General features: G+C 37.5%; 1 protein-coding gene across 2 annotated transcripts in view; it reads right to left on the bottom strand.

The window, feature by feature from the left end:
- LOC129755170 (serine protease inhibitor 88Ea-like) overlaps positions 1–25836 on the bottom strand; it is a 28145-nt gene that overhangs the window by 957 nt on the left and 1352 nt on the right. For both annotated transcript variants that reach the window (XM_055751532.1, XM_055751531.1), the window contains exon 2: positions 59–673. In XM_055751532.1, coding sequence (XP_055607507.1) covers positions 59–673 — 615 coding nt within the window. The remainder of the gene's footprint in view (positions 1–58; positions 674–25836) is intronic.

The raw sequence follows: 25836 nt of genomic DNA, 5'->3' as shown, positions 1-25836 counted from the left end.
AAAACACGAGAAATTAGTATGTGAGTTCATCCAGTGCAGTGGAATTCCCATATCTCACCTTGAAAAATGCCGCATTCGCAACCGCTAGCTTGGTATTGCGGGTGATCGATCCAGGAATCAGCAGGTCCTTGATCTCGCCATGGGTCACATTCTGCACCCAGGCGTTGATGTACAGTCGCTGGGCTTCCGGGTCGTTCTCGTAGTCTAGCTTTTCAATTTCGTCATAGAATTTGTCCTCCATGCATTCCTCCACCGGTATCTGCTGGCCGAAGAAAAGTTTGTCGACCGAGTCGAACTGGATCGCCTTGTCCTGGTTGAAGCGTGAAACCATCGATTTTTTCCCGGTGGTGTATGCCTGCCAGACCACCGGTTTGTCCTCGGTCCAGTGCAACTCGAGCCCCTTACGTAGGGTCATCTCCGTATCCGATTGGGCACCGAAGTACATCAACAGCAGCACGTGGTACAGACTGTACGGTGAAAAGAAGATGTTCTCATTCGGGGTAGCCGAATTGATGGCCTCCAGCAGCTTCAGCGTGAATATCGACTGCCCTTTGTAGAGCCGATTCCGGGCCAGCGGATTGTCCGCTTTGCTGTGCTGGATGTTGTCGTTGGGGGCAAGGCATTGTGCCGAAGCTGCGGCCACTACGACCGAGAGCAACAGGAGGGATTTCATCTGTGAATTAGAAGGAAAAAAAACGAGAAGGTTCAGCATTATCCAGCATAAATTTGTCAGGTGGCCGAATCAAGAAATCATTGGGAGAGCCGAATACATATCATCTCACCCGTGTCTGGTAAGACCATTTTCCACATCGTACGTGATTTAGCATATGGCATCCTACCTATCGTACTGCAAACTTATACTAATTTTCTATCGATTCATAGCATTTTTTTCTATCAACTCCGCTACACGTCATTATGTCGGCAACGTCGCAGAAGGGGGAGGAGCTCGAAGAACTGGAGCAGCTGCATCGTTCCCAGGAAACACGAAAGTTCTCTCAGAAGCTCAACGCATACCGCAAAGGCTTCGTGCCGCAAGCCGAAATGTGCCGGGATAAGGACGGAGGCATCTTGACGGACAATCGTGAGGTGATCAATAGGTGATGGGGATCAAAAGACGATGGGGAAAGATAAATCGCCGGCTACTAAATAATCAACTTAACATTGCCATTTCCATGTTTTGACAACGTTGAAACCTGCCTGATTCAAATGCAACCAAAAAATGAACCGAACTCAACCGAACTAGAACGATACAGGTGTTCGAAAACAGCTATTTTTTCTTAGTTTTTCCGATCTAACTCGTTTAAGTCTGAATATTTTTGTTTAGTGTGTTCTACAAAACTGTTCGATTTTAAGTGACTCAAAACTCTTTCAAACACATCTTGCTTGAATAAGCTCGGCCTGCAAAGATATCGTTAAAATACTAAAAATTTTGATAAAAAAATATTTTTTTATTTTGAACCCTTCTAACTTTTTTGGGTTAACTTCTACGATGTTGACGTCTTCAACAAAATTGCTATATTTTTTACAATCTAAAAACTTGCCAAAGACATAAGTGCTCTAAAATGAAAAATACAAAAAATAATTTTTCTATGTCACTGCTAGGTGATTTAATCATTTCTATCAAAAGCTCATTTTAAAGTGCTTTAAATGTAGGTGAAATGTCCCGAAGACACTATGGGTCTAAAACGCTCCGTTTTGGCGTAAACAATTTTGATCACCTTTTTACATCGTTTTCCCCTGTGTGCGGCGTAGCAAACGACGTAGAAGAGACACCCCCAACGATGAGCGAATTTAAGGAAGCCATTCATCAGCTGAATGGCAACAAATTGGCTGGGAAGGATAGCATCGCAGCTGAATTTATCGAAATGGGCCCAGACAAGTTGGCCGATTGCCTACACCGGTTGATGGTCGGGAACTGGGACAGCTACCGGAGGAATGGAAAAAGGGGGTAATATGCCCCATCTACAAGAAGGGCGACAAACTGGCCTGTGAGAACTACCAAGCGATCACTGTCATAAATGCTGCCTTCAAAGTGCTGTCCTGTATCCTACTCAGCAACCTAACGCCACAAGCAAACAGATTCATGGGAAGTCATCAGGCCGGCTTCATGGAGGGACGGTCAAATACGGACCAGATCTTCAAACTACGGCAAATCCCCCAAAAATGCTCAAACCGATTTCAAAGCTGCGAACAACACGATTGACCGTGACAGGCTTTGGGAAATCATGGACGAAAACGGCTTTTCCGGGAAGCTGACCAGACTGATCATGGCGACGATGGATGGATCGCTGTGCTGTGTGCGGATTTCGGGTGAATTTCCGAGTTCATTCGAATCGCTGAACGGGATGCAGGAAGAATAGGAGTGGTGATAGATAGGTGCAAGACGAAGTATTTGCTGGCCTGCAGGTTCGAGACCGACCAAGCCTAGTACCTACTTGTCTGGCAATAACAAAGTCACGATCGACGGCCACGAGCTGGAGATAGTCGAAGATTTTTTCTATCTCGGCTCACTGGTGACCGCATGATGATGATCAGCGGAAGTCGTGCCTTCCTATTATGGACTCCATAAGCAACTGCGTTCGAGAAGACTTAACCCTCGCACGAAGTGTAACCTGTATATGACGGTTGTCCTCTACGGGAACGAGACGTGGATATTGCTCGAAAAGGACCTGCGCACACTCGGGGTATTCGAGCGACGAGTGTTCAAAATCATTTTCGGTGGCGTGCAGGAGAACGGAGTGTAGAGGCGGAGGATGAATCACGAGCTCTACGGTGAACTCAGTATCCGGAAGGTGGCGAGCAGGATATGTTGCGAGAATGTTGAACGACTGTCCTGCAAAACAGGTGTTCGCTACGAATTCGGTAGGAACGAGACGAGCAACGCAACGAAGAAGGTGGTTAGCCTTCTTACAGTTTTTCCCAACACGAACATCTATTTGTGTCTATCATTGCGAAGGAGTATGAAATCTTGGAATAGCCCAACAGTTAACCAGGCTGACATCAAAGATAAATAAGGATCAGAATCCGGGATGAGAATAAGCATAAGGTCCGACGTGTGGATCAGTTAGGTACCGAGATCGTCATCCAGGATTCTGAATCCTGGACAAGGATCCAGTATGTGGGTGGAGTCTTAAATCAGGATCTGGATCAGTACTCGGGATCATGATTTAGAACATCCAGGATAAGGATCAGTGCACGGGAAAAGAATCCAGAATAAGAATTTCGAGTTCTACGAACTGCAAATTAATCTCGGCAAAAAGTATACAGTAGGTACAACATTTTAAAAGTGAAAATGAGGCGGCTTCCACTGTTTACCATATCCTAAAATCTCTAACAGCTACTCGCAAGCAAGGTAAAGGGTGGGTCAAAATTTGGTCAATATCAATTCGACGTATTTCTTTCAACTTTGCATTTAAAAAACCTGAACACCCCTCATTTTGAAGGTGTGTGTGTAGAATATTGCTCCTATTTTGATTTTGGAATTCACTCTTCAGTTGTCAATATGCCGTCCAAGGAAGAAGAGCAGCGTATCAAAATTTTGCTCGCGCAGAGTTGCCGGTAGTTTCAAGCGAAACCCTAACCTCTCTCTCCGAGATCCCGCAAATAAGCTGGGTATATCGTTTACAACCGTGCATTGAGCCAAAAAACGAGCCGGACTATCGACTTACAAGAAGGTAGTGACTCCAAATCGCGATGATAAACAAAATACGACGGTCAAAGCGCGATACCGGAGGCTGTACACGACGATGCTGACGAAGTTTGACTGCGTGGTGATGGACGACGAAACCTACGTCAAAGCCGACTACAAGCAGCTTCCGGGACAGGAGTTTTATACGGCAAAGGAAGGGGAAAGGTAGCAGATATTTTCAAGCACATGAAACTGTCAAAGTCGCGAAGAAATGGCCCTTATTCTGCGCCTCGCGTGACGTGACGATAGTAGAGTCACCCAAGTCACTCTATTCCAGCAGTCGGTTTAGGTGAGGAACGTCACTGCGGATGAACTTTGTGAGTTCTTACCCTATTCTCGTAGTCACCGTGGGTGAGAATCGTCGCATTCAGGTGACGATTTTAGGTGAGAATTGTCGGTACCTTTTCAGGTGGCGACGAGATAGAAATTTAATCGAAAATTTATGTAAATCAAAATATTAGGCCCTAAATAGTTAATTATACTAATGAATGATAGTTTTGGAAACAAAATTAAACAAATTTATTTGCAAATATAATTTTTTAATATATTTAAAACTTTTTCATTGCTATCTAAAATATGTTATTTGATTTGCGAAACGTTTAAACCATGAAATGGCAAAAACTTTGAAAATCAAATATTAGTACTTTTCATTTTATTTTCATATTTTAATGTTAATATTCCATGCTAAAAAATACCTTTTAAAGTGAGGATTATCGGTATCAATAAGCGATAAGTCAGAACATTTAAAGAAAAATGAAATTCCTTGGAGGTTCCAAAGAAAAATAAGCCGTTTATAAAAATCAATTGAATTCGCATTTTTTCAGTTAGTTCAATGCTTTTTAAAATAGCTTTTAGAAAATCAAATTGAAATATGGATTCGACGCTAAAGCCGAAGCACAATTTTAAGTGTAGTTTTCGAATTCAAATCTGGAATCCATTTTTAAGGTAAATTAAAAATCGGATTCAGATTTATTTAACCGAAATCTGAAATTTGAATCTGATGCTGCTGCTGCTATTTTGTTGGTTTCGATACGTTCTCGGCATTCCTTAATGTTCTATCTGGTAAACGAACAATTTCCGGCATGCCACGGGGGTAGGCTCGTTTGGGGGAAATATATAAATCGGCAGCATACGCCATGACTGAAAACGAAAAAAAAAACTTATTTTCTCTTGGATGATGAAAATTTATTAAAACCATTCTGTTTAGAACAGTTTCAGGTACAAAACACAAGTTATTTTACATACCTGATAAACCTTGCCGTCGGCATCTGCTTTTGTTTTTTCGGCAGTATGACCCAGATCTGAACTCAGCTTTGATTAGCGAAATTTCACTTATGTCGCACAAATCGTCCGTTTATCATCATCAGGCAGCTTGCTGTGACCGTACAATCCGATGATGGCCATTTTCGAACCGAAATTCTAACCCGTTACACAAAAAAATAAAACGGAAAATCCGAAGCGAGAGCAAAATCAAAACAGCACCAGCTAAATTCTTCCATTTTGACAGAAGTGTTCATTCGGTCACTCACCTAGAATGAACCTCTGTCACTTTACCCGCAACGACTTCGGGAATAAGGTGACAAATCTCACGGTGACTCCGAGGTGAGGTGACAATCATCACGTCACGCGCGGCGCAGAATAAGGGCCAATATCTGGTTTGGCAAGCCATCTGTACCTGTACCTGTGGCTTGAAAAGCAGCATTTTCATAGCTTCCGGGACTGTCAACCAAGAAATTTACGTGAAAGAGTGTTTGAATAAACGTCTGCTGCCTTTCCTGAAGAAACACGGTTGTTCCGTACTGTTTTGGCCGGATTTGGCATCTTGCCATTACAGTAAAAAGGCCATGAAGTGGTACGCCGCCAACAACGTGCAGGTGGTTCCCAAGGACAAGAACCCTCCCAACACGCCAGAGCTCCGCCCAATTGAGAAATACTGGGCTATTGTCAAGCGGAACCTAAAGAAGACCAAAAAAAACTGCTAAGGACGAGCAGCAGTTCAAGGCAAACTGGCTTTCTGCGGCGAAGAAGGTGGACAAGGTGGCTGTACAAAATCTGATGGCAGGGGTTAAGCGTAATTCGGATTTGGAAAAGCGGAAGCCTAACTGAATATTTTTCCTGAATTTTATACTAATTAAACTTGAAAAAGAAATTTAATTTGATTTTTTAAATAAACGATTTCACCGATTTACACGCGTTTTCCCTTGACCAAATTTTAACCGTATCACCCTTTAGTAGCAGAGCAGCGAAAATTATGGTCGCAAAATGACTTCGTTTTCTTTCTTGTGCCTTCAACAACAAGGATTCACTTAGTCAACGGGATACCGCCAAAAAGTTCAACTGTTCTCACCAGAACATTGGTAAGACATTGAAAAAATTTGGAATTAGATGAAGAAAGAAGACAAGAGCCCCAGAGTACACTGGGAATCAGATTTCGACTCTTAAATCCCAATGCCGCTGGATGGTAAAAAATTATTCCGGAAAATGTTTTGTTTTGGACGACGAAAGTTACTTCCCTCTTTCGTAGACGCACATCCCCGGAAACGATCGATACTATTCCAAGGATAGTTCTACTACATCTTCGTACATTAGATACAAGTTCAAACATAAGTTTGAACAGAAAGTGATGCTGTACATCGCCATTTCCGAGAGAGGTATGGGAGATAAGGGCATAATGGCTACCTTAAGAAGGACGCTAATTTAACCATAGAAAACAACTATAATTTGTGAGTATCTTCATTGTTTCGTGTTCAGACACTAAAAAATCTATTGTTCTAACGGGCTAGAACTTGAAAAAGTAGATAAAAACGTTTAAAAATGCTTTTGAATTTTTTTTTTGCCAAAAGCTGAAAATCAGTTACTTTAGGGGCAAAATAAGAACCCCCCCCCCCCCCCCCCCCTGGAGCAGTAAAAGCACCTTTAATCGGGGAACGATGGGCATTTTCAACAGACATACATTATTTTGTTATTGTTTTGTTTGATGGATATACGACTTACCGTTTAGTGCAAAATGCATCGATCATAAATGGTAAATAAAAAAAAATCACCTCGTTCAGGAACTCGAGTCTTTTGATTACCTATCCTAACCAACAGGCCAAATCGTCAGATTTTGAATAGTCAAGCTGTGGCTCTATAATTCAGTTGACTTCATCGAATTGAATTTGCTGCTAGTTTCTACGAAAAATGCTCATCGTGCCCCGATCAATTGTGGTCCATACGCCCCGAGTCAACGAGTTAAAGTAAAAACGCGTTTCACGTTGCCACCCGTTAGAATCCAAAATAAAGATAGGAAGGGGTCTAAAAAAAATTAATAAAAGAATAAAGCTGTTTTTTTCAGAATTCAGTTAAGTTCGGTTAATATAGTCTCCAAAGACTTGTCCGGGATGTTCTGGATAATTTCAATTTTATTTTGCCGATAACTTAGCAACAAGTGGTTTGTTCTGTCAATTTATTTGCTGTTTCAAAAAAAATCCCGCAATTTTGTGACAAATTAAAAACCATAGACCATAATTTACAAACAAGAATGGTTGGAAGAAAGCATTCTTCAAGAAACATTAACTTCACCTCGAATGCTAAAAGAATGCAAACCTTTGGGTTCGTCGCTTCGAAGGTGGAGATTTCAATTTTGAAGATCGTTTGTCCTGAAGGTAGGCTTGAATTTCCATTTCCTACCAGCTTGCATAAACTGCAGGAGTTAACCGTCAGGTAAATTCCAAGCGTTAACATGGTTTGACAGTAATCAAAAACGCAACTTTGCTTTTGAGTGACAATTTTGCAACGCCACAGCTAAACAGATTTGCAAACACGTTTGCCATATTCTTATGACCGGTTTTTTTTTTGTTGTTGTCCGCGGATTACAATAGAAACCAACAATTAAAATGGCGATAAATATTCAACAGGAAGTTTCCGCCCCAAACACACAAAGGTACGAGTTCAACGCATTCGTGGCGGCAGTGTGATTTATTTATTTTTCCATGAGACTTGGGACACCTTAACGAGTTCTCTGCGATATTGTCAAGAATACTCTCGAGTCTTTCTACTGAATACGTTGAGGAGGCTGTTTGCATAATGCTTTTTTCCCCCTTTCTTTCGCAGATTTCCTACAACGGGCAGAGCGTAATGAGTCACAAACAGTGCGAATAGGTGATGTTGTTTACTCATCTTCCGACAGCCCCAGACCCAAACCCGGAGCAAATGTGCGTTGTTGTGTTGTGACGTCGTCGTCGCAGTTGATCGACAGCCGCACAACCTCGATAATTATTCAAATTCCGCCACATTTACTGGAAATGCAAGCCGAGAGAGAGACCGAAGCAGAAAAAAAACGCAACCGGTAAAGCCGCTGGAGGTAACCTGGGGATCCGTATTTGTATACACTATAAAAATACGCAGACTTCGTCATCAGCTGGGGCTGGCCACTTTAGGTTGGTTCCGTGCAAAAGTAACCTAACTTGAGGTTAGCACTCGAAAATTGGATTTTCGTTCTGAATCGTCTGGATCATCGTGGTGAGTATCACGTTTTTGTTTTTATCTTTTGACTTTAAAACTACCTAAATGGGTTAAAAATCAATCAATTAGGTTCCCGCTAATGGACCATCCTAACCGGTTACCTCATAACCGCGTGGAGTTTCCTCGGCCAGCCCGGTGCATGTCGTTGTCAGCTACCTAGCCTAGCCACTAGCTGTCCGGTTTTATTCAATCATTTTTGTTTGTGGTCATGTTGTTGTTGTGCCATGCAATTCTTTTTTCCTCCTACAACTTTGTGTTACCTACTACGTTGTTGGCACATGGTCATACTACAGGCGGACACTACTCCGCGCGCACCTTCATGGTTCACATCTTGTAGTGACCGCCTTTTTGTTCATTTTGCTGTCGTCTGGCTACGATTGAAATCAGAGTTGGAAAGACCCATTCATGGAGTAAAAAGCTGGCCGCAGAGTAATGGGGTGCAATATTTTGAACCGGCATTCGTACTCTTAAATTTGATTTGAAATTCTATCTAAACATCATTACACCCATATTTTTATACTTAATCACTCACTCTCGCGTGTTTTATAAAAATCACATCGCTGTTATGCTAATCGAATGCCAAGATATTTATTTTTAGTTGCATGTTTGAAGAAAACGCCTGAATTTATGCTGAAGAATGTCGGAAGATTTTTTACAAGGAATCAAACGTGTTTGTATATGCAGTGCATCGATTGAATGAGGAAAACAACCGAGCAATCAAACCGTTAAGCATATGATAGTCTTTTGAAAGCAAAACAAGAAATCCGGATTAAGAACAACGATTTGCCCAACTTTACCTCACGATGGCACTTTCGTCTGTTTATAATCCAAACGGTTGCACGTCCCTGAGCAGGAATATCAATGAAAAATTCATGCAACCATTATGGGAGAGTAGTTACCTAGTGGGGGAATTCCCTTTTTCGTGATGACTTCCCCCTGCCCGTCATAATGCCTATAATTATGGGAATTGTTCCGTTTTACAATTGGATGATAGTGCAGTTCATCAAGTAAATGTTTGCGTCCTTCACGTCAAAGCTGTCATACATATGTACTTCGTCGTCCTTCACCTTCGAATCGACTGACCGCCTAATTGGTCGTTTGTTTTTTTTTTGTACTGTGTATGATTGCTTGTTTTTGTAGCTTCTTCCATGTTGATCTCTATCAGTTGATGTTTGACATCAATCAGATGGTTATTTTTAGAAAAGTAGCAACATGTCCTTGGACATGGAATTGATTATAACCGATGTGGCCTTCCAATATGGGAAAACCGAACCCGATTGACCGAGATTAATTTGAGTTTACTTGATAGGACATACGTTGTCCTTGAACCAGATGGATACTTGGGATGGCACGTAAGTTTTTAATGTGCTTAGAAATGTTACCAATGTACAGAGAATGCTTAACATTTTGACCTGACGCTGACGCGCATGAGCTTGAGAAAATCGAAGATTTTCAGACATCCTCAGGCGTGCCACGAGGAAGTCATCTTGGCCTCTTATTGTTTGTTCTCTTTATAAATGACTTATACTCTCTAATACACTCATGGAAACTGCCTCAACACGTGGCGTAGAGGATAGCCTTCAAATTTTCTAAGCCAGCGGGCATGAGATCGAATCCCGGTCACGGCATACATAGTACACTTTCTGTGGGTTGGTGGTTTTGGTTTTAGCATTTGTAAGATGCTAGCCATCATATCCTCGAAAGATGTACGCTTAGAGTTAGGAAAAAAGGAATCTCTCCGAGGAAACATAAAGTTTCATTGAGATCCTGTATGTGTTGGTGTTCGTTTAAAAAAAAAACTGCTATACGCTGACGACCTGAAAATTTTCAGAACGATAACATATCCGTTAGACTGTTATGTACTGCAAAACTATATCGACACTTTGTTCAAAGGGTGCAACACAAACGGAATGCAAGCAAATGCAGGGAAATTCAATACTGTATCATTTACTAGAGCACGAAATCCCATCTTATTGGATTATGGAATGGCACAAACTACGCTTCAACGGAAGAGTGAGTTAAAGAATTTAGTTAGGAGTCATTTTTGACTGTAAGCTGAAGTTCACAACGCACATTGGTGCAATCACAGCAAAGGTGTCTGATGCACTAGGATTGATTCGGTTTAATACGAAAGATTTTACGGATATCTATTGTTTGAAAACGCTGTTCAACTCTCTGGTTTGGACCGTTGTTAGAATACTGTGACGTCCATGCTAACCGCATCGAGCAAGTGTTCTTTTAGATTAAGGATTAGGGAAGGATGGGGATACTTGATCCCCTTTTCTTATTTTCATCATATCTTTTTGGGAATATTTAGCAACTCGCCGTCTTTTGCATTTTCAGACAGCGTGTAATTTCAAGTTTATATGATCCAAAAGTTAGAACAATATATGAGCTCTTAGATGAGCTAGAAAAATTTTCGTGAGACTAAAATTATTAAGGTTACCTATTTTTAAAAATTTACTGTGTAAAAGTGAATAATAATGCTTCTACGAATTATTTGAATAGATAACTGCATTTTAAGGAGTTTTCCAGAATTCCAAAGATTTTCAAAGGTTTTAAAATGGGGTTATAAGAGATGCTCCTCTAACTAGCGTTAAGCAATTTGATATTTGAGCTGTAATTCTTTACAAAACTACTTACTTTCTTCATTAAAATGACGTAAAATGATGAAACAAACATTTAGGATTAATTTTGATAAAAAAAATAAGGTTGGAAATCAAAACCTTTGATTTTGTTCAGTAAACCACACTTTTTACAGTTTCAAGTCGTAGATGGCAGCACTATCTTGCAGTTGAAGCCAAATTTAGTCTCAATAGTCCTATTTGCCGCTGGTAGTGTTCGTGATATTATGCTGGTTGTTTCACCAACACTTTTAAGTTTTGGGACAATCAACCTCAAAAACGACCATGTGCGTCGGCCGGCTGCCCGTTTTTTGTACCGTGAGTTTTTGAGGTTAATTGTCCCGTCTCATCTGTACACGCTCAGCAAGTTTGCGTAAGAAATGTCAAAAACAACTCTATATTGATTTTTCAGGTTTATTTAGGCCCATGGCCCAAAATGATGAATTTTGAGGTATTTTCCCATCACAGTTTTGTGGATGTTCACGCTGCAGAAAGCTTTTCCGGATTTGCAAAAGAATCACCAGCACAAAAATGTACAACCGCCAAAATTCCTGCTCATCTCAACTTCCGATTCAATTGCAAATCGTACCAATAATACTGCTAGCCGTCTGGTCCATCAAGCTCCATCGCAAAGTATAACTTTATTCTGATAATCGGTCCAAAACATTCACTTTTAGTGACTTTGAAGCAATTCTATTTTTTTTTTTGGATTTAGTGATCTTAGAATTTTTAAAGCGTTCACACGATACATGTATTTATTTCTTGACCAAAATCATCCAGCACTCCTTTATTAATCCCGGATATTCGAAAATGGGCATGAATTTGGTTAAATGGCAAGATAGTGCTGCCATCTATGACTTAAAACTAGAGAAATAATGTTTGACTATTAAAAACATTAGTATTTTTGAATTCCAACCTTTTTGGATTCATACTCAGCTTAAAATCTATGTTTCATAATTTTGCATCATACTGAATGTTAATGAAGAAATCAAGCAGTTTAATAAAGTTTTATAGCTCAATTATAAAATTCCTTAACGCTAGAGGAGCATCTCTTAAAACCCCCTTTTAATACCTTTGAAAACCTTTGGAATTCTGGAAAACTCCTAAAATGCAGTTATCTATTCAAATAATTTGTAGAAGCTTTATTATTCACTTTTACACTGTAAATTTTGACTTGTTTTTGTTGAAAAATTCAAGTGGTGCTAATCTTATTTCGCACCCTTTTTTCACATTTTTGGTCCTCAACGCCAATTGCTACGTCCAAAAAAAGTAAACTTATGCTTGATTTATCCGTTAAGCAATTCAGAACAAACTGTGGAAGAAAATTTTCGTAATTTTCAATCATTCATATTTTAACAAGCAAAACACATAGTGGTGCTATTCTTATTTAGCTCACTGTATATAATTCTGAATTATTGCTTGTTTTGCACTATATGCGTATATAATGCATAATTAATGCTAAAAAGGCGAACAAGCGGGCTGAATAAATGCTATCACAACATAGCCTACAAATGCTGAAATAGAGCACCATCAAAACGTCATTTTTCGCCAGCCGTATAAAAGCATTAACAATGCATACTTAGAACACCTTCTAATTATTTAATTGATTGATCATGATTGATGTGAAACGGAAATTTAAAATGGGAAATTATTCTTCAAATACTGTTTGGGTCACACATAAGATTTAAAGCTTTATATAAGCATTAACAGGAAATTTAGTGCTACTGTTCTAATGCTTGTTAACTTTATAAAGTAGCTCTATAAGAGCATATCGTGCTATCATTATTAGTGCTATTTTTTTGCCTCTATACATTAATAATTAATTGTTCCATAAAACTTAAAAGCATTATGAATATGGATATAATGCTAACTTGCATTAGAAATGTTGATTTAATGCTGATTGAGGGTTATGGCTTAATGCTTATGGTTACTTGGATACTTCTCATTTCACAGTTTGTAAGTATCAGACAAAGATAATTTTAAAAGTTTGTCTTCTACCCTTCAGTCATTGCATACTTTTAGGCGCAATGTTCTGGTTTTTAGATAAATACAGTATTTTTAGTCCTTTTTAACAGATTACTCGATAAACATTAGTTATTGGTCAGATATCAATGATCACGATCCATTCAGGTGAAAAATACATCTTTTTGGACTCTAGGGATCAATTATACCCATGACATACATTTCGGAAAACTTCTTATAAAATTGAGAGTTTACTATTGCTTTGAAAATATGACATTATGAAGTTCATATTATACTCTAACGATTGACAAATTGGAATAAATATTTTTTAAATAATTTCTTCATGTGAAAAACATTTGAAAGTGATAAAAAAAGATCTTCAAATCACATTTTGTAAAATTTTTCAAACGAAGTTCAATAACTCGAAAATAAAAGTTTCTAAAATTTGTTGAGATAATAGCGTTGTTGTTTTGTTCTGTTTGGCACATTTTTCTAGAACATATGATATTTGTAAGACATTCCTGTTTCGAGATATAGCGAAGGAATCAGGTATCCCCAGGGATCAAGTATCCTCATTCTTGGATATGTATGCTGTTTTTGCTTGGTACTTATTAAAAGGGTTAAGTCATTTGGCATCAAAAAATGGTCAAATTATGAAAGTGACCTTTTTGGCCAAGTCATTCTGAGTGCTAAGATGATAAATGCTAAGATTGATAATATTTCTTGAGCTTCTCTCTATTGGTCTGTTTATTTTTCTCCAGGATTTCCATCCTTAAGGATGATTTATCCCTCAAATTTCTTGTTATGATTTTAATTCAACACGAAGATGTGAGTTTAATTTTTTCAGTCTTGATATGATTTCCGATTTCATTTTGAGGCTAGTATCAATTTTGGGGCTTTTTATAAGGTTCACTTGTTCGAAACTGAAACAATAATCGATTAGCATCACTCTGAAAATCATTGTGTTGGTTTGGTAATTTTCATTTTTTTGCAAGACACGTGCGCTATAATTAAACAATGAGCAATGCTAAATAAACAACAAAATTTGTGTAAGCTCGTGCAAAGAATAAAAACATTTAATCATTTCATATAAGAAGAAAATTGGCCATGCCTATAAAAATTAAGCTCGTTAGAAAAACAAAACTAATAATTCAATTAAGCTAATTATTCATCGTTAAAACATTTTAAGTTAATTATTCCACAGCCATAACGAAATTTATAATTTTTCATGCTTTTAATAGGAACCTATTTATTCCTTCTAAACTACCGAACACTAAAACACACCTCAGCTCTATTTACATTCTTAACGTCTCGGGAAATTCCAGCACCGGTTTTCTTTAGAAAGGCAATAAAATGTGCGCACCTTGCGGCAAGCACAACTGTTTCTGCGCCAGAACAACCGCCAGCAAATATTACAAAACTCTCAATCGAACGGGGGGAACTGCGGGAAAATCCCAAAGCCATCATCAAACAACAATTGCGAGGACGCTTAAACGTGCGCGATGAGTTAGTACCTACTCTATTTTTTTACACTTAAACTTAATTAGCAACAACTTATGGCCGACGTGAGATACATATTACCTATTCATCGATGATGATGACGATGATTAAGAGGCATTCGGCTGAAAATATTCCCATTTTCCAAGGGGGACAATAGATCATTGATGATTTATTGGCTGTATAATTTACGTTTAGCGTTTCCAAAGAACACAACATAAAGAAAACCGATTGATAACGATCGTTTTTAACTGATAGTAATACCAGGAAGTTATTCGTAAATAGTCTTAACTGGCTTTTAATATTTCCATGAAATTTGTTTCCATGAAACTAATTGTGGAAATGGATTTTAAAATAAATTAAAATCTCCTTTTAATGTGCTGTAAAGCTCTCAATTCTCATTTATATTGGTGCAACCACCTATTTAACAAATGATAAGTTGGAATTGTTTTCCGACTTTTGTTAGTCTACACAAATCACTCTGACTGAAATAATGATCACATCATTTAGCTTAAGGGGGGGGGGGGGGGGGGGGGTAGGGTCTAACATTTTCAAAAAATCGATTTTTTTATTTTTTTATTTTCTTATTGTAAAACATTTCAAGAATGTTGTGTCAAATTTTCAAGTCAATTGAAGCAAAACTGTAGAAGTTATAGGCCTTTATCTCCTCCTATGTAATACTGCAAGAAAGCAAGAGCAGAAACTTCAAACGCGTTTTTCTCGAAAGCACATTTTTAAAGTCCGTGGACATCGTCATTTGAAAACTACTTATCCGATTCTTTTCAAATTTGGAACATATTTTCTATATATATAATACCAGACCCCAACGTTTTTCTTTTTTGATTTTTTTAATTTGGGGAGATTTTACAGGTGAAAAATGGCGGATTTTTAAGTGAAAAACCGTTGTTTTTACTTCAAACAGCCACAAAAATTTCATAAAAATATTTTTAAGTTAAATAAAAACGTTTGGGTCCAGAAAAACATCTATTAAAAATATTTTGCTCTGATTTTTTGACTTCAGATGATCCTGTGCTGAGATACAGTGTCCACCGCAAATCCTGTTTTCTAAAAGGCATCCTCGAAAATGCTTCGTCACCGGCTCATTTTTCAATCTTTTTCTACGAAAAAATTTCTAAATGTTCTTTTAACAATGCTTTGTATAATGCAAAAAATTTGAATACATTTGTTTGAACGATAGCTCCAGAAAAAATCGTGAAAATGGTGTTTTTTTTATACCCGTTAGACCCTACCCCCCCCCTTAAGTAGTTTGAAGAGTTGTGTGGAAGGTACGGTTGCAAACTAGTTTTTATCTCCATCCGTTTTTTTTCTCCTAACTGTCGCACGGTTCGATGATTTTCATTGGTTTACCTTTGGTGGAAATTTTCATCATTGTTGTTTATCTTTGAAATTGTATTTAGTTAGAAAAGTAAACATTATTATAAAGTGGGCAATCAATATTGTTGTTAATATCGATATTTTACTTACACGTGGGCTTCGTTTTTCCTTTGAAAAAATGAATTTTTACCTTTCAATATCATTGTTCAGGGTTCTGGTAATATTTTTTTTAATTAGCTGTTGATTGAATCATGCAACCCAGTCAAGTGTAACACCAAAATTTAGAAAAAAAAATCGATAATTAATTTTGAATTTCATCTTGATATTTTAGTTTTTTATCTATTAAAGACTAGCTGAACCGGTAAACTTCGTTTCACCTTTAAATAAATAAAACGTTATAAATATTTAACTTCATTGTTCGAACATTTCGACGCAGCATCAACCGTGATGAATACCACCCTTAAAAAAGTTAGCCCATTTTTGAAGCCTAGTAATAGTCCTATTTGCCGCTGGTAGTCTTCGTGATAGAGTGCTGGTTGTTTCACCAACACGTTTCATTTTTGGGACAATCAACCTCAAAAACGACCATGTGTGTCGACCAGCTGCCCGGTTTTTGTACCGAGATTTTTTGAGGTTAATTGTCCCGTCTCATCTGTACACGCTCAGCAAGTGTGCGTAAGAAATGTCAAAAACAACTCTATACCGTTTTCGTTTTTCTCTACTGGCAAGGGGCAAAACTTTCTCTGAATAAACAAACAGAATCGTCGCCCGGGACGATGCAAATATATGGTTGCTATACTCACCCTTATGCTTACCCCCAACACTGACAACTTCTACGGATTGCAACCGCCTGCTTGAGGTTCAAACCTAGGGCACTACTAGTGGACTTCTTAACGAACACAAAAACAGCAGTAAGGGCAAAACTCGTGGATAGCTAGGTTACCACTGCTAATAAACGAAAACACTATAACTTTTTTATTTTAACTCGAATCGATTTGCAGTCTCCGGATAAAATATTTGTCAGTTTTCAAAAGAAAACCGCTGAAGGAAACCAAAGTTATCCATGAAAAACTTGTTTTTCACACAAACTTCAGGCTCGTTGAGGCACCCCTTCCCGTGATTCGATCCAGCCCAAGTTTGGCATGAGATCTTGCACTAGGCTTAGGATTTATTTTAGTTTGCAGCACATAACTTTTTCAAAAGTCGGGTCATTTGGGGCACTCTACTACACATCCTTCACTTTTTCGTACTTTGAGAATCAATTTTTATGAAAATCGCAATACAATTTTTCGACTTGTGTCCAAATTATACCTGCTTATTAATTCCTAATTTTGATTTTTTCATACTTGAGGTGATTTGATATACTTTTCCGTTCTCAGAGCTCTACGTTGTTTTGCGTACTTTCTACATACTGGTATGTACAAGCCTTTGCTACATACTATTTTGTACCATCATTTTTAAATACTAGTGGCTTCCAGCTCTTAGAGCAAGTTCACTGGTGTTGGGAAAAAGTGGTAGAAATTTTGTCACTTTTTGCACATTTTGAAAATTTTGCCATGCAAAAACATTTTCAAGAGCTGAGGCCTTCAAGTTTTTTTACAACACGTGTTGTATTTTCGCATGCTGTGATGCAAAAATAGCAATATTTCCATCACATACGGTTGAAATAGAAACAATGCTGTAAAAAAATACAACGCCTAAAGATCTTGAAAACATTTTCGCATGGTAAAATTTTCAGAATGTTAAAATTTCTACCACTATTTCCCAACACCAGTGAACTTGCTCTTACGGGTTGTTCTGGCTTCTTTTCACTTACTTTTGTGTAGGATTTTCTAAGGGTATATCCAAGACCAAAGGTTCAAGTAGTGGAGGAACCTCACATCTTGCTCAAATAGGAACTAAATACTGAATCAATTTTCACAAACTTTACATTTTTTAACTACTTGAAGTATTATTATTTTTTAGTGATTTGAATTTTTTTTTTAATTTACATATAGTGACTTTCCAACCCAAAAACTTTGAATAGAATTTATTTTGAATTTAACTTTTTTTTAATTTCAGTTTTTTTAATTTTTATTTTGTAATTATTTTGAAAAAAAAAACCAACAACTCACTTCGCATTTCCTTTGATAAGTCTGATTTCTTTGAAATGTTCAGAAAACCCCGTTAAAATTTATATTAACGTAAGCGATCAGCGATTAAAAATCATCAAAAATTACGTGCTTTAGATTTGGTAAGTAAAAGCAATTCAACGCCAATCCGTACCAGATTTTATTTATAGTCTTAGAAACCTCGGAATGTAACTCAAATAATTTTTCACACAATGTTCAGCTACAACTATTCATTTTTACGTTGTTCAACGTCTTAGAAAAACAAACCAAAACATGCTTCGAAAAAAAACTATAGATGATCTAGAGTAGATCAGCTACCAAAAGAAAGGTTACCGATTGCCGAAGTGTTTCATGAATTTTTCATCGTCGCTGGTTGTGAAGATTGCCAATCACCAGCGCGAAAACTTCGGATTTCAACTGTATTGACGATATTTTTGTAAAGTACAGTAAGGTTTTTTTACGCGGTACGTACCGCGTAAAAAAACTGCGTTAATTTCCTGAAACCGCGTAAAAATCCGTGCTAGTTGCGGATAAAAAACATGAAGCTGGGACAGGGAGGACCTGACATGAATGACATGAAATGACATTGACAATGACATGACATTGACATGATAATGACAGTGAGACCTAAAGCCTAGTCCACACTAGGCAACTTGGATTGCGATTTCGGTTGCTGAGACTTGTTTATGTTTACATTTGATGAGATGCACGTCTCAAGTATGGGAGACCTTCAGCAACCAAGATGTAAACATAAACAAGTCTCAGCAACCGAAATCGTAGTTCAAGTTGCCGAGTGTGGACTAGGCTTAAGCCATGAGACCTGAGACTTGAGACCTGAGACTTGAGACCTGAGACCTGAGACTTGAGACCTGAGACATGAGACTTGAGACCTGAGACATGAGACTTGAGACCTGAGACTTGAGATCTTAGACATGAGACTTGAGACCTGAGACAAGAGACCTTCTTTGTATAGAAACTGCGAACACTTCAGTCGAAAATGTTGTAACTTAGAGTAATTTAAAATCCGAAATTTGAAGAAATTTTTTATGATGTACCAAGTTTATTTAATTTAACTCGTCCATTCCTTCATTGTTTGATTGAAAATAGTTTTTTTTGCTCGATAGACCTGTTCTATTTCATTCGGAATTGGCATTTTTTTAAGCTTTACATTCCAGGGAGTCTGCGAGGATTCCGGAGAACCATCTGGAGCCATCATCCTTTGGAAGCAACTTTAAGAATATTTTCTTCAATCGAAAAATACACACATCGCTAAAACGTGCTCAAAGAACGCTTAACTGAACCAGATTGTTATGCTGATGCTAAAAAAAGCTTGCCAGATTGCCTAGTTTTACCCAGACTTGCCCGAATATTTGACACAAATTTAGACGAATTCAGTGCGGCTCGGTTGCCCGGATTTGTATATGTAGTAGTAAAAAGCATGGATTTTGCACAGATTTATTTACTTTATTTTCAAAACTGAACAAAAAACACTTAAAAATTTTAACTTTTACGACCAAGAACGATTTTTTTAGCAAGTTTAATCTAAATAATCAAGAACAGTTTTAAGGAAGCCTAAATTCGATTTAAAATCAGCTGATGTGTGTTGATGTAAAAATATATTTTGAAATGTATTCTTTTCGATTTTTAACTGAATAATTCCGTGTTTTGACCAAATTCACGCACATTTGGCCAGGATTTTGCGTCAATTTTTTTTAAACAGATATCCAGATTTTACCAAGTTTTTAGATAAAATTGTCTAAATGTGTCGGATATGCCTGGTAAATATTCTGGCAACCTAAAATGTTAAGAACAAAACGAGTTATTTAATCTAGTCTTATGTAAACTTTGAAAAAGTGGTGCTAATTTTGAGAAAAAAAACATAAAAGAACATCATATTTGAATGATTTTCTGTGTTGAACCAATAAATTTAAACTGAGGCTAAATTTAGGTTTTTCCAGTGTAAGTCAGTAGAATTTCATAAAAGGTGTTACCTATTCAATTTTTACAGCGTTATCGGTGAATGCCATCTTCTTTAAGTTAGAACATTTCTTGTTTTCAAAATCATAAATGGATAAAAGTAGATTAGAAAAAAAAATGACAGGAGTTGAAAATGATCGAGGAGAGAATTTATAAGAAGGGTTTTCATCAAGCACGGAGCAACTATTTGGAAGTGGTAGAATCAGAGAGGGTTGAGTCTACCACAAAAGTCGGGACATTTTCTAGAAAAGCGGGACATGTCCCGCTTTTGTGGGACGGATGGCAATCATCAGAGTTCAGGGTCATTTAGACCCGGATTACTATTTTGACTGTAGCTTCAAAACTACCGAACCGATTCCCATAAATTATACCATTTTGGGATCGTCTACATGTTCTCTATCTATTAACGAATTCATTATAATTTTTATGGCGTCTGAAAATTAAGCCGAAAGACAAAAAAAGATGAACATCGTGACCATCCTGGTTCGAATAATGAAATTTCTTTATGTCAGATAAATTTTGGTTGATTTAAAGATTCATTGAAAGCAATGAAAATTTTGGGTTTCTTATGTCATATGTCATGAATGGAAATATAAGAAAAAAATTAAAAATCATTGATTTTCTTTTTGAAAACCATTGTAATTTTTACTGAAAAATTAGCTTATATTTATGAAACTGGGTCGATATATTATTTTATCTATAAAAACATAAAAACCAATGGAAAATGACTAATTTTTTTTGTGATATTTTTATCACATTCAGAACTGTGAAAATCCATACAACGAGAGATTCCAGAAATTCGTTGATCGTTGTCAACAGAAAATGGTCTAAATGTGCATATATCGAATTCTTGAGTTAATTTAAGTGTCCTATTTCTTCTAATATGAATTAAAAATAAATTTCACATTTCAGTGTAGATATGCTCGGGATAGCAGAAAGCGTAAAGCGCAGATTTGGTCCTCAATATGTAGAAATTCTATGATTTCAGACTAATAATGATCACCCTATCAGTCTCTTCACTATTGATTAATCACTATCTGTTAAATTTGAATGTAATTGAACAGAACGGCAATTTTTTTCATCAAAATTCCTTGACCCTCATAAAAAAATTTAGTTATGAGTTATAAGACACTTTTATTATTCTTTGGGACTCAGCCATAAGTTCTAGCTTAAAGTACGATTAGTGAGATCACCTTAGTTGAAGTACTGGCCAGTGTTCCGAATATCACTCATTTTCAATGAATGTTTCTGATTGCACTTCGCAACTGAACGTACAACGGTCGGGTTTCGTTATTGATTGCTACTGGACCTACCCGATCATCGATCGTTCAATTCATCGCTAAAATACAGATCACCTCGTACGATGCTTGCTGTCAAAACAGTGCAGCACCATCATCAAATTGGAATCTCACCAATGCGCAATGCATATGGCGAATCTTGTTGGTCTTCGATCAGGAGTGAATGGATCAGGCAGTGAGTGAGTGATACATGAAGCCGATCATTAGCGTATTTTGTTTGATTTGATATATAGCAAATTAATAAATTTATTTGTTGTTATAACGTTTTTTAACATCAGTATGATCAAAATCAAATTGAAGTTGTGTTTGTGAGAGAAAGATGTTCACTTTCGCCATGTTTTTCAAATTTTACAAGTTCTCTTATTAAACTGTCGTCCGTCACGTTAAAACTACTGAGAATTTATGGTGTCCCGCACAACTGTTTGATTTTTCTCGTCCTGCAAAAAATAATTTTGAATTTCATATAATTCAGGCAGATACTGAGTGAGCTACATTCAGAATGGATCAGTTTGTATCTCACTCATCTCCGATATGCGATGTTTGCTAAACCGATAATTCTGAATGATGCGACTCGGTTTGCATAGCTGATAGGAGCGCTGATCGAGATTGCATACCAGCCAGGCGAAGCAGTTGCGAGAGGCGCTATCCCATTATACAATCTGAATGTTTCTAACAGGAAACGCATCCTGAGTGTTTGTTTTGAATGATTTTCGGAAGACTGGTACTGGCTAGCAAAACTGACCCCAATCAGTATCTACCAATCGATGAGGTCAGCTTTACCTCTGTGGGTCTAAATTTGCCCTCAACCACATGATATTTTCCCGTCCATGATAGTTTTGACGTTCATCATTCCGGGTGGAAGCACAATCTATGCCAGAACATGAGTAGTGCGATGAATTCAGGCAAAAATTGATCAGATGCTACGAATAATTTCTGCAAAAAAACAACAACCAAAAATTCTATGAAATTTGGTCACTGTGAATACGATTTGCATCGTGTATTGAACTGATTGAATGAGCGCGAAAAAGTTGGAGAATTCTATTCCAGGCATCTGCACAGATCAATTTTTCCCAATATGTAGGATAGGAACTATTTATTATTTGCAACAAATGGCAGTTACCTGGCACCAGCGTTTGAGGAAAATTGCAAACCAATTTCCCACCTGGCAAAGCCGGATGCTCTTTGGTGATGTTGCACAGCTTCCGAGTTTAGCCCGCCACTCGATCGATCATCGTCATATTTGGTTGATGTTTCATTTTCTGCTTCCATCATCCGCCATCTCTCAAGCAAGAGCCGCCCGTTGACTGCATTCACGCCGTGGTCGATTCTCTGGTTTGTGTTGAGTAACTCGAAATTGAATCATACCTGTGCCTGCAGCAAACAGCTAACTACTGGGGGCTACCCTACCATATTTCACTGTTGTGCGGTGCTGTGTCTGACTTTACTCCAACTTTGGAGCTGTTGTCAGAGTAACTCGCACTTTTCTTACGTAACGCTTCGCCGCCGTATCGTGAGGTGGAGAAGAAAAAAAAAGCAAAGCTGAATTTCATCGGCACACACGATCGTGTGAAGGTTTTTATTATTACCTACTTTTTTTTTATTTCGCTGCTATATTTTTAAGTAAGGTGACTTCACTAAATGTGTGCAGATTAATTATTATTATTGTTGGTCGCTGCGTTGAGCGTGGATGTCCTTGTCGCCGGTCGAATACCATTCAGCTGCCGGCGGAACCATCCTCGCATCAACTCTCTGCCTACGCTCGACTAGGATCCACTCTTAAGCTGATCGTTTGTTTTTTTTTGTCTTGACTGCTACCTTGCGAGATGCTATCAGCAGGCTCGAAGCTCGACCTCGAAGTTCGAGTTCAAATTTTTTGCCGGCAGCCACAACACAACAGAACAAACCTTGTTTCATCTCGTCTCAGCGTCGAGTTTTGGCATTTTTTTTGTATAGATTTCGGGAACTCAGCTTTTCTTCTAACTGTTATTGTTATTTAAGATACCTTGACATAATTTTTTCTCGAAAATAAACTCACGAAAAAAATAGGATGCTGTCGAAAGTTCGAAAGTTCTCACTTATTTATACGATCGGTTTTTTTTAAAACGACTAAATCCCTAAAAGTTGATTTTTGACCAAATTTTTTTTCGAAACAACATCGATTTTCCGAATTTTCTTTGCCAAAAAACGAGCCGGACTATCGACTTACAAGAAGGTAGTGACTCCAAATCGCGATGATAAACAAAATACGACGGCCAAAGCGCGATCCCGGAAGCTTTACACGACATTGCTGACGAAGTTTGACTGCGTGGTAATGGACGACGAAACCAACGTCAAAGCCGACTACAAGCAGCTTCCGGGACAGAATTTTATTCGGCAAAAGGAAGGGGAAAGGTAGCAGATATTTTCAAGCACATGAAACTGTCAAAGTTGCGAAGAAATATCTGGTTTGGCAAGCCATCCGTACCTGTGGCTTGAAAAGCAGCATTTTCATAGCTTCCGGGACTGCCAACCAAGAAATTTACGTGAAAGAGTGTTTGAATCAACGTCTGCTGCCTTTCCTGAAGAAACACGGTTGTTCCGTACTGTTTGGCCGGATTTGGCATCTTGCCATAACGATAAAAAGGCTATGGAGTGGTACGCCGCCGACAACGTGCAGGTGGTTCCCAAGGACAAGAAGCTCCGCCCAATTGTGAAATACTGGGCTATTGTCAAGCGGAACCTAAAGAAGACCAAAAAACTGCTAAGGACGAGCAGCAGTTCAAGGCAAACTGGCTTTCTGTGGCGAAGAAGGTGGACAAGGTGGCTGTACAAAATCTGATGGCAGGGGTTGAGCGGCAATTCGGATTTGGAAAAGCGGAAGCCTAACTGAATAATTTTCCTGAATTTTATACTAATTAAACTTGAAAAAGAAATTTAATTTGATTTCAATTTAAACGATTTCATCGATGATTAAAGTTAAGCTGTTTTATTGAAGCTCAGAAGAATTAGAAGAACAGGAATCAGAAAGGAATTAGAAATCAGAGTCTGGAACAAGACACCAGATTACAAACTCAAATATCAGAGTCTGGAATCAGAAGTAAAAATCCTTTTTTTCCGGGATTTTCATCCCTTAGGATGATTCATCCCTGGAAGTTAAAAATTCGATTTCAGAATCAGTATTCATGAAAGCCGAAAATCAACCCCTCGTAGTAAAAAGTAGCCCGAAAACGATAACTCAGATTTAGAGTCAGAATTCCATTCACGATTCAGATTCTCAATTCCGATTGAAAATTCAGATCTACAATTTTGTTTCACATTCCGAATTCATATTTAAAAATTCAGATTCAGATCCTGAATTTATATAGAATTCAGAATTCAGAATTCAGATTCAGAATTCAGATTCAGAATTCAGATTCAGAATTCAGAATTCAGAATTCAAAATTCAGATTCAGAATTCAGAATTCAGAATTCAGAATTCAGAATTCAGAATTCAGATTCAGAATTCAGAATTCAGATTCAGAATTCAGAATTCAGAATTCAGAATTCAGAATTCAGAATTCAGAATTCAGATTCAGAATTCAGAATTCAGATTCAGAATTCAGACTCAGAATTCAGATTCAGAATTAGATTCAGAATTCAGATTCAGAATTCAGATTCAGAATTCAGATTCAGATTCAGATTCAGAATTCAGAATTTAGACTCAGAATTCAGATTCAGAATTCAGATTCAGAATTCAGATTCAGAATTCAGAATTCAGATTCAGAATTCAGATTTAGAATTCAGATTCGGAATCCAGAATTCAGATCCAAATTCAGAATTCAGATCCAAATTCAGAATTCAGATTCAGAATTCAGATTCAGAATTCAGAATTCAGATTCAGAATTCAGAATTCAGAATTCAGAATTCAGAATTCAGAATTCAGAATTCAGATTCAGAATTCAGAATTCAGATTCAGAATTCAGACTCAGAATTCAGATTCAGAATTAGATTCAGAATTCAGATTCAGAATTCAGATTCAGAATTCAGATTCAGATTCAGATTCAGAATTCAGAATTTAGACTCAGAATTCAGATTCAGAATTCAGATTCAGAATTCAGATTCAGAATTCAGATTCAGAATTCAGATTCAGAATTCAGATTCAGAATTCAGATTCAGAATTCAGATTTAGAATTCAGATTCAGAATTCAATTCCAGATTCGGAATCCAGAATTCAGATCCAAATTCAGAATTCAGATTCAGAATTCAGATTCAGAATTCAGATTCAAAATTCATATTCAGAATTCTGAATTCATATTCAGAATTCAGTTTCAGAATTCACGATTCATATTCAGCATTCAGATTCAGAATTCAGATTCAGAATTCAGATTCAGAATTCAGATTCAGAATTCAGATTCAGAATTCAGATTCAGAATTCAGATTCAGAATTCAGATTCAGAATTCAGATTCAGAATTCAGATTCAGAATTCAGATTCAGAATTCAGATTCAGAATTCAGATTCAGAATTCAGATTCAGAATTCAGATTCAGAATTCAGATTCAGAATTCAGATTCAGAATTCAGATTCAGAATTCAGATTCAGAATTCAGATTCAGAATTCAGATTCAGAATTCAGATTCAGAATTCAGATTCAGAATTCAGATTCAGAATTCAGATTCTGAATTCAGATTCAGAATTCAGATTCAGAATTCTGATTCAGAATTCAGATTCAGAATTCAGATTCAGAATTCAGATTCAGATTCAGAATTCAGATTCAAAATTCAGAATTCAGATTCAGAATTTAGATTCAGAATTCAGATTTAGAATTCAGATTCAGAATTCAGATTCAGAATTCAGATTCAGAATTCAGATTCAGAATTCAGAATT

The sequence above is a fragment of the Uranotaenia lowii genome, chromosome 3 (assembly GCF_029784155.1).
Source record: "Uranotaenia lowii strain MFRU-FL chromosome 3, ASM2978415v1, whole genome shotgun sequence".
Classification (NCBI taxonomy): Eukaryota; Metazoa; Arthropoda; class Insecta; order Diptera; family Culicidae; genus Uranotaenia; species Uranotaenia lowii.
Note: the sequence above shows the minus strand (reverse complement) of the source record. Positions and strands in the feature narration are given on the sequence as shown.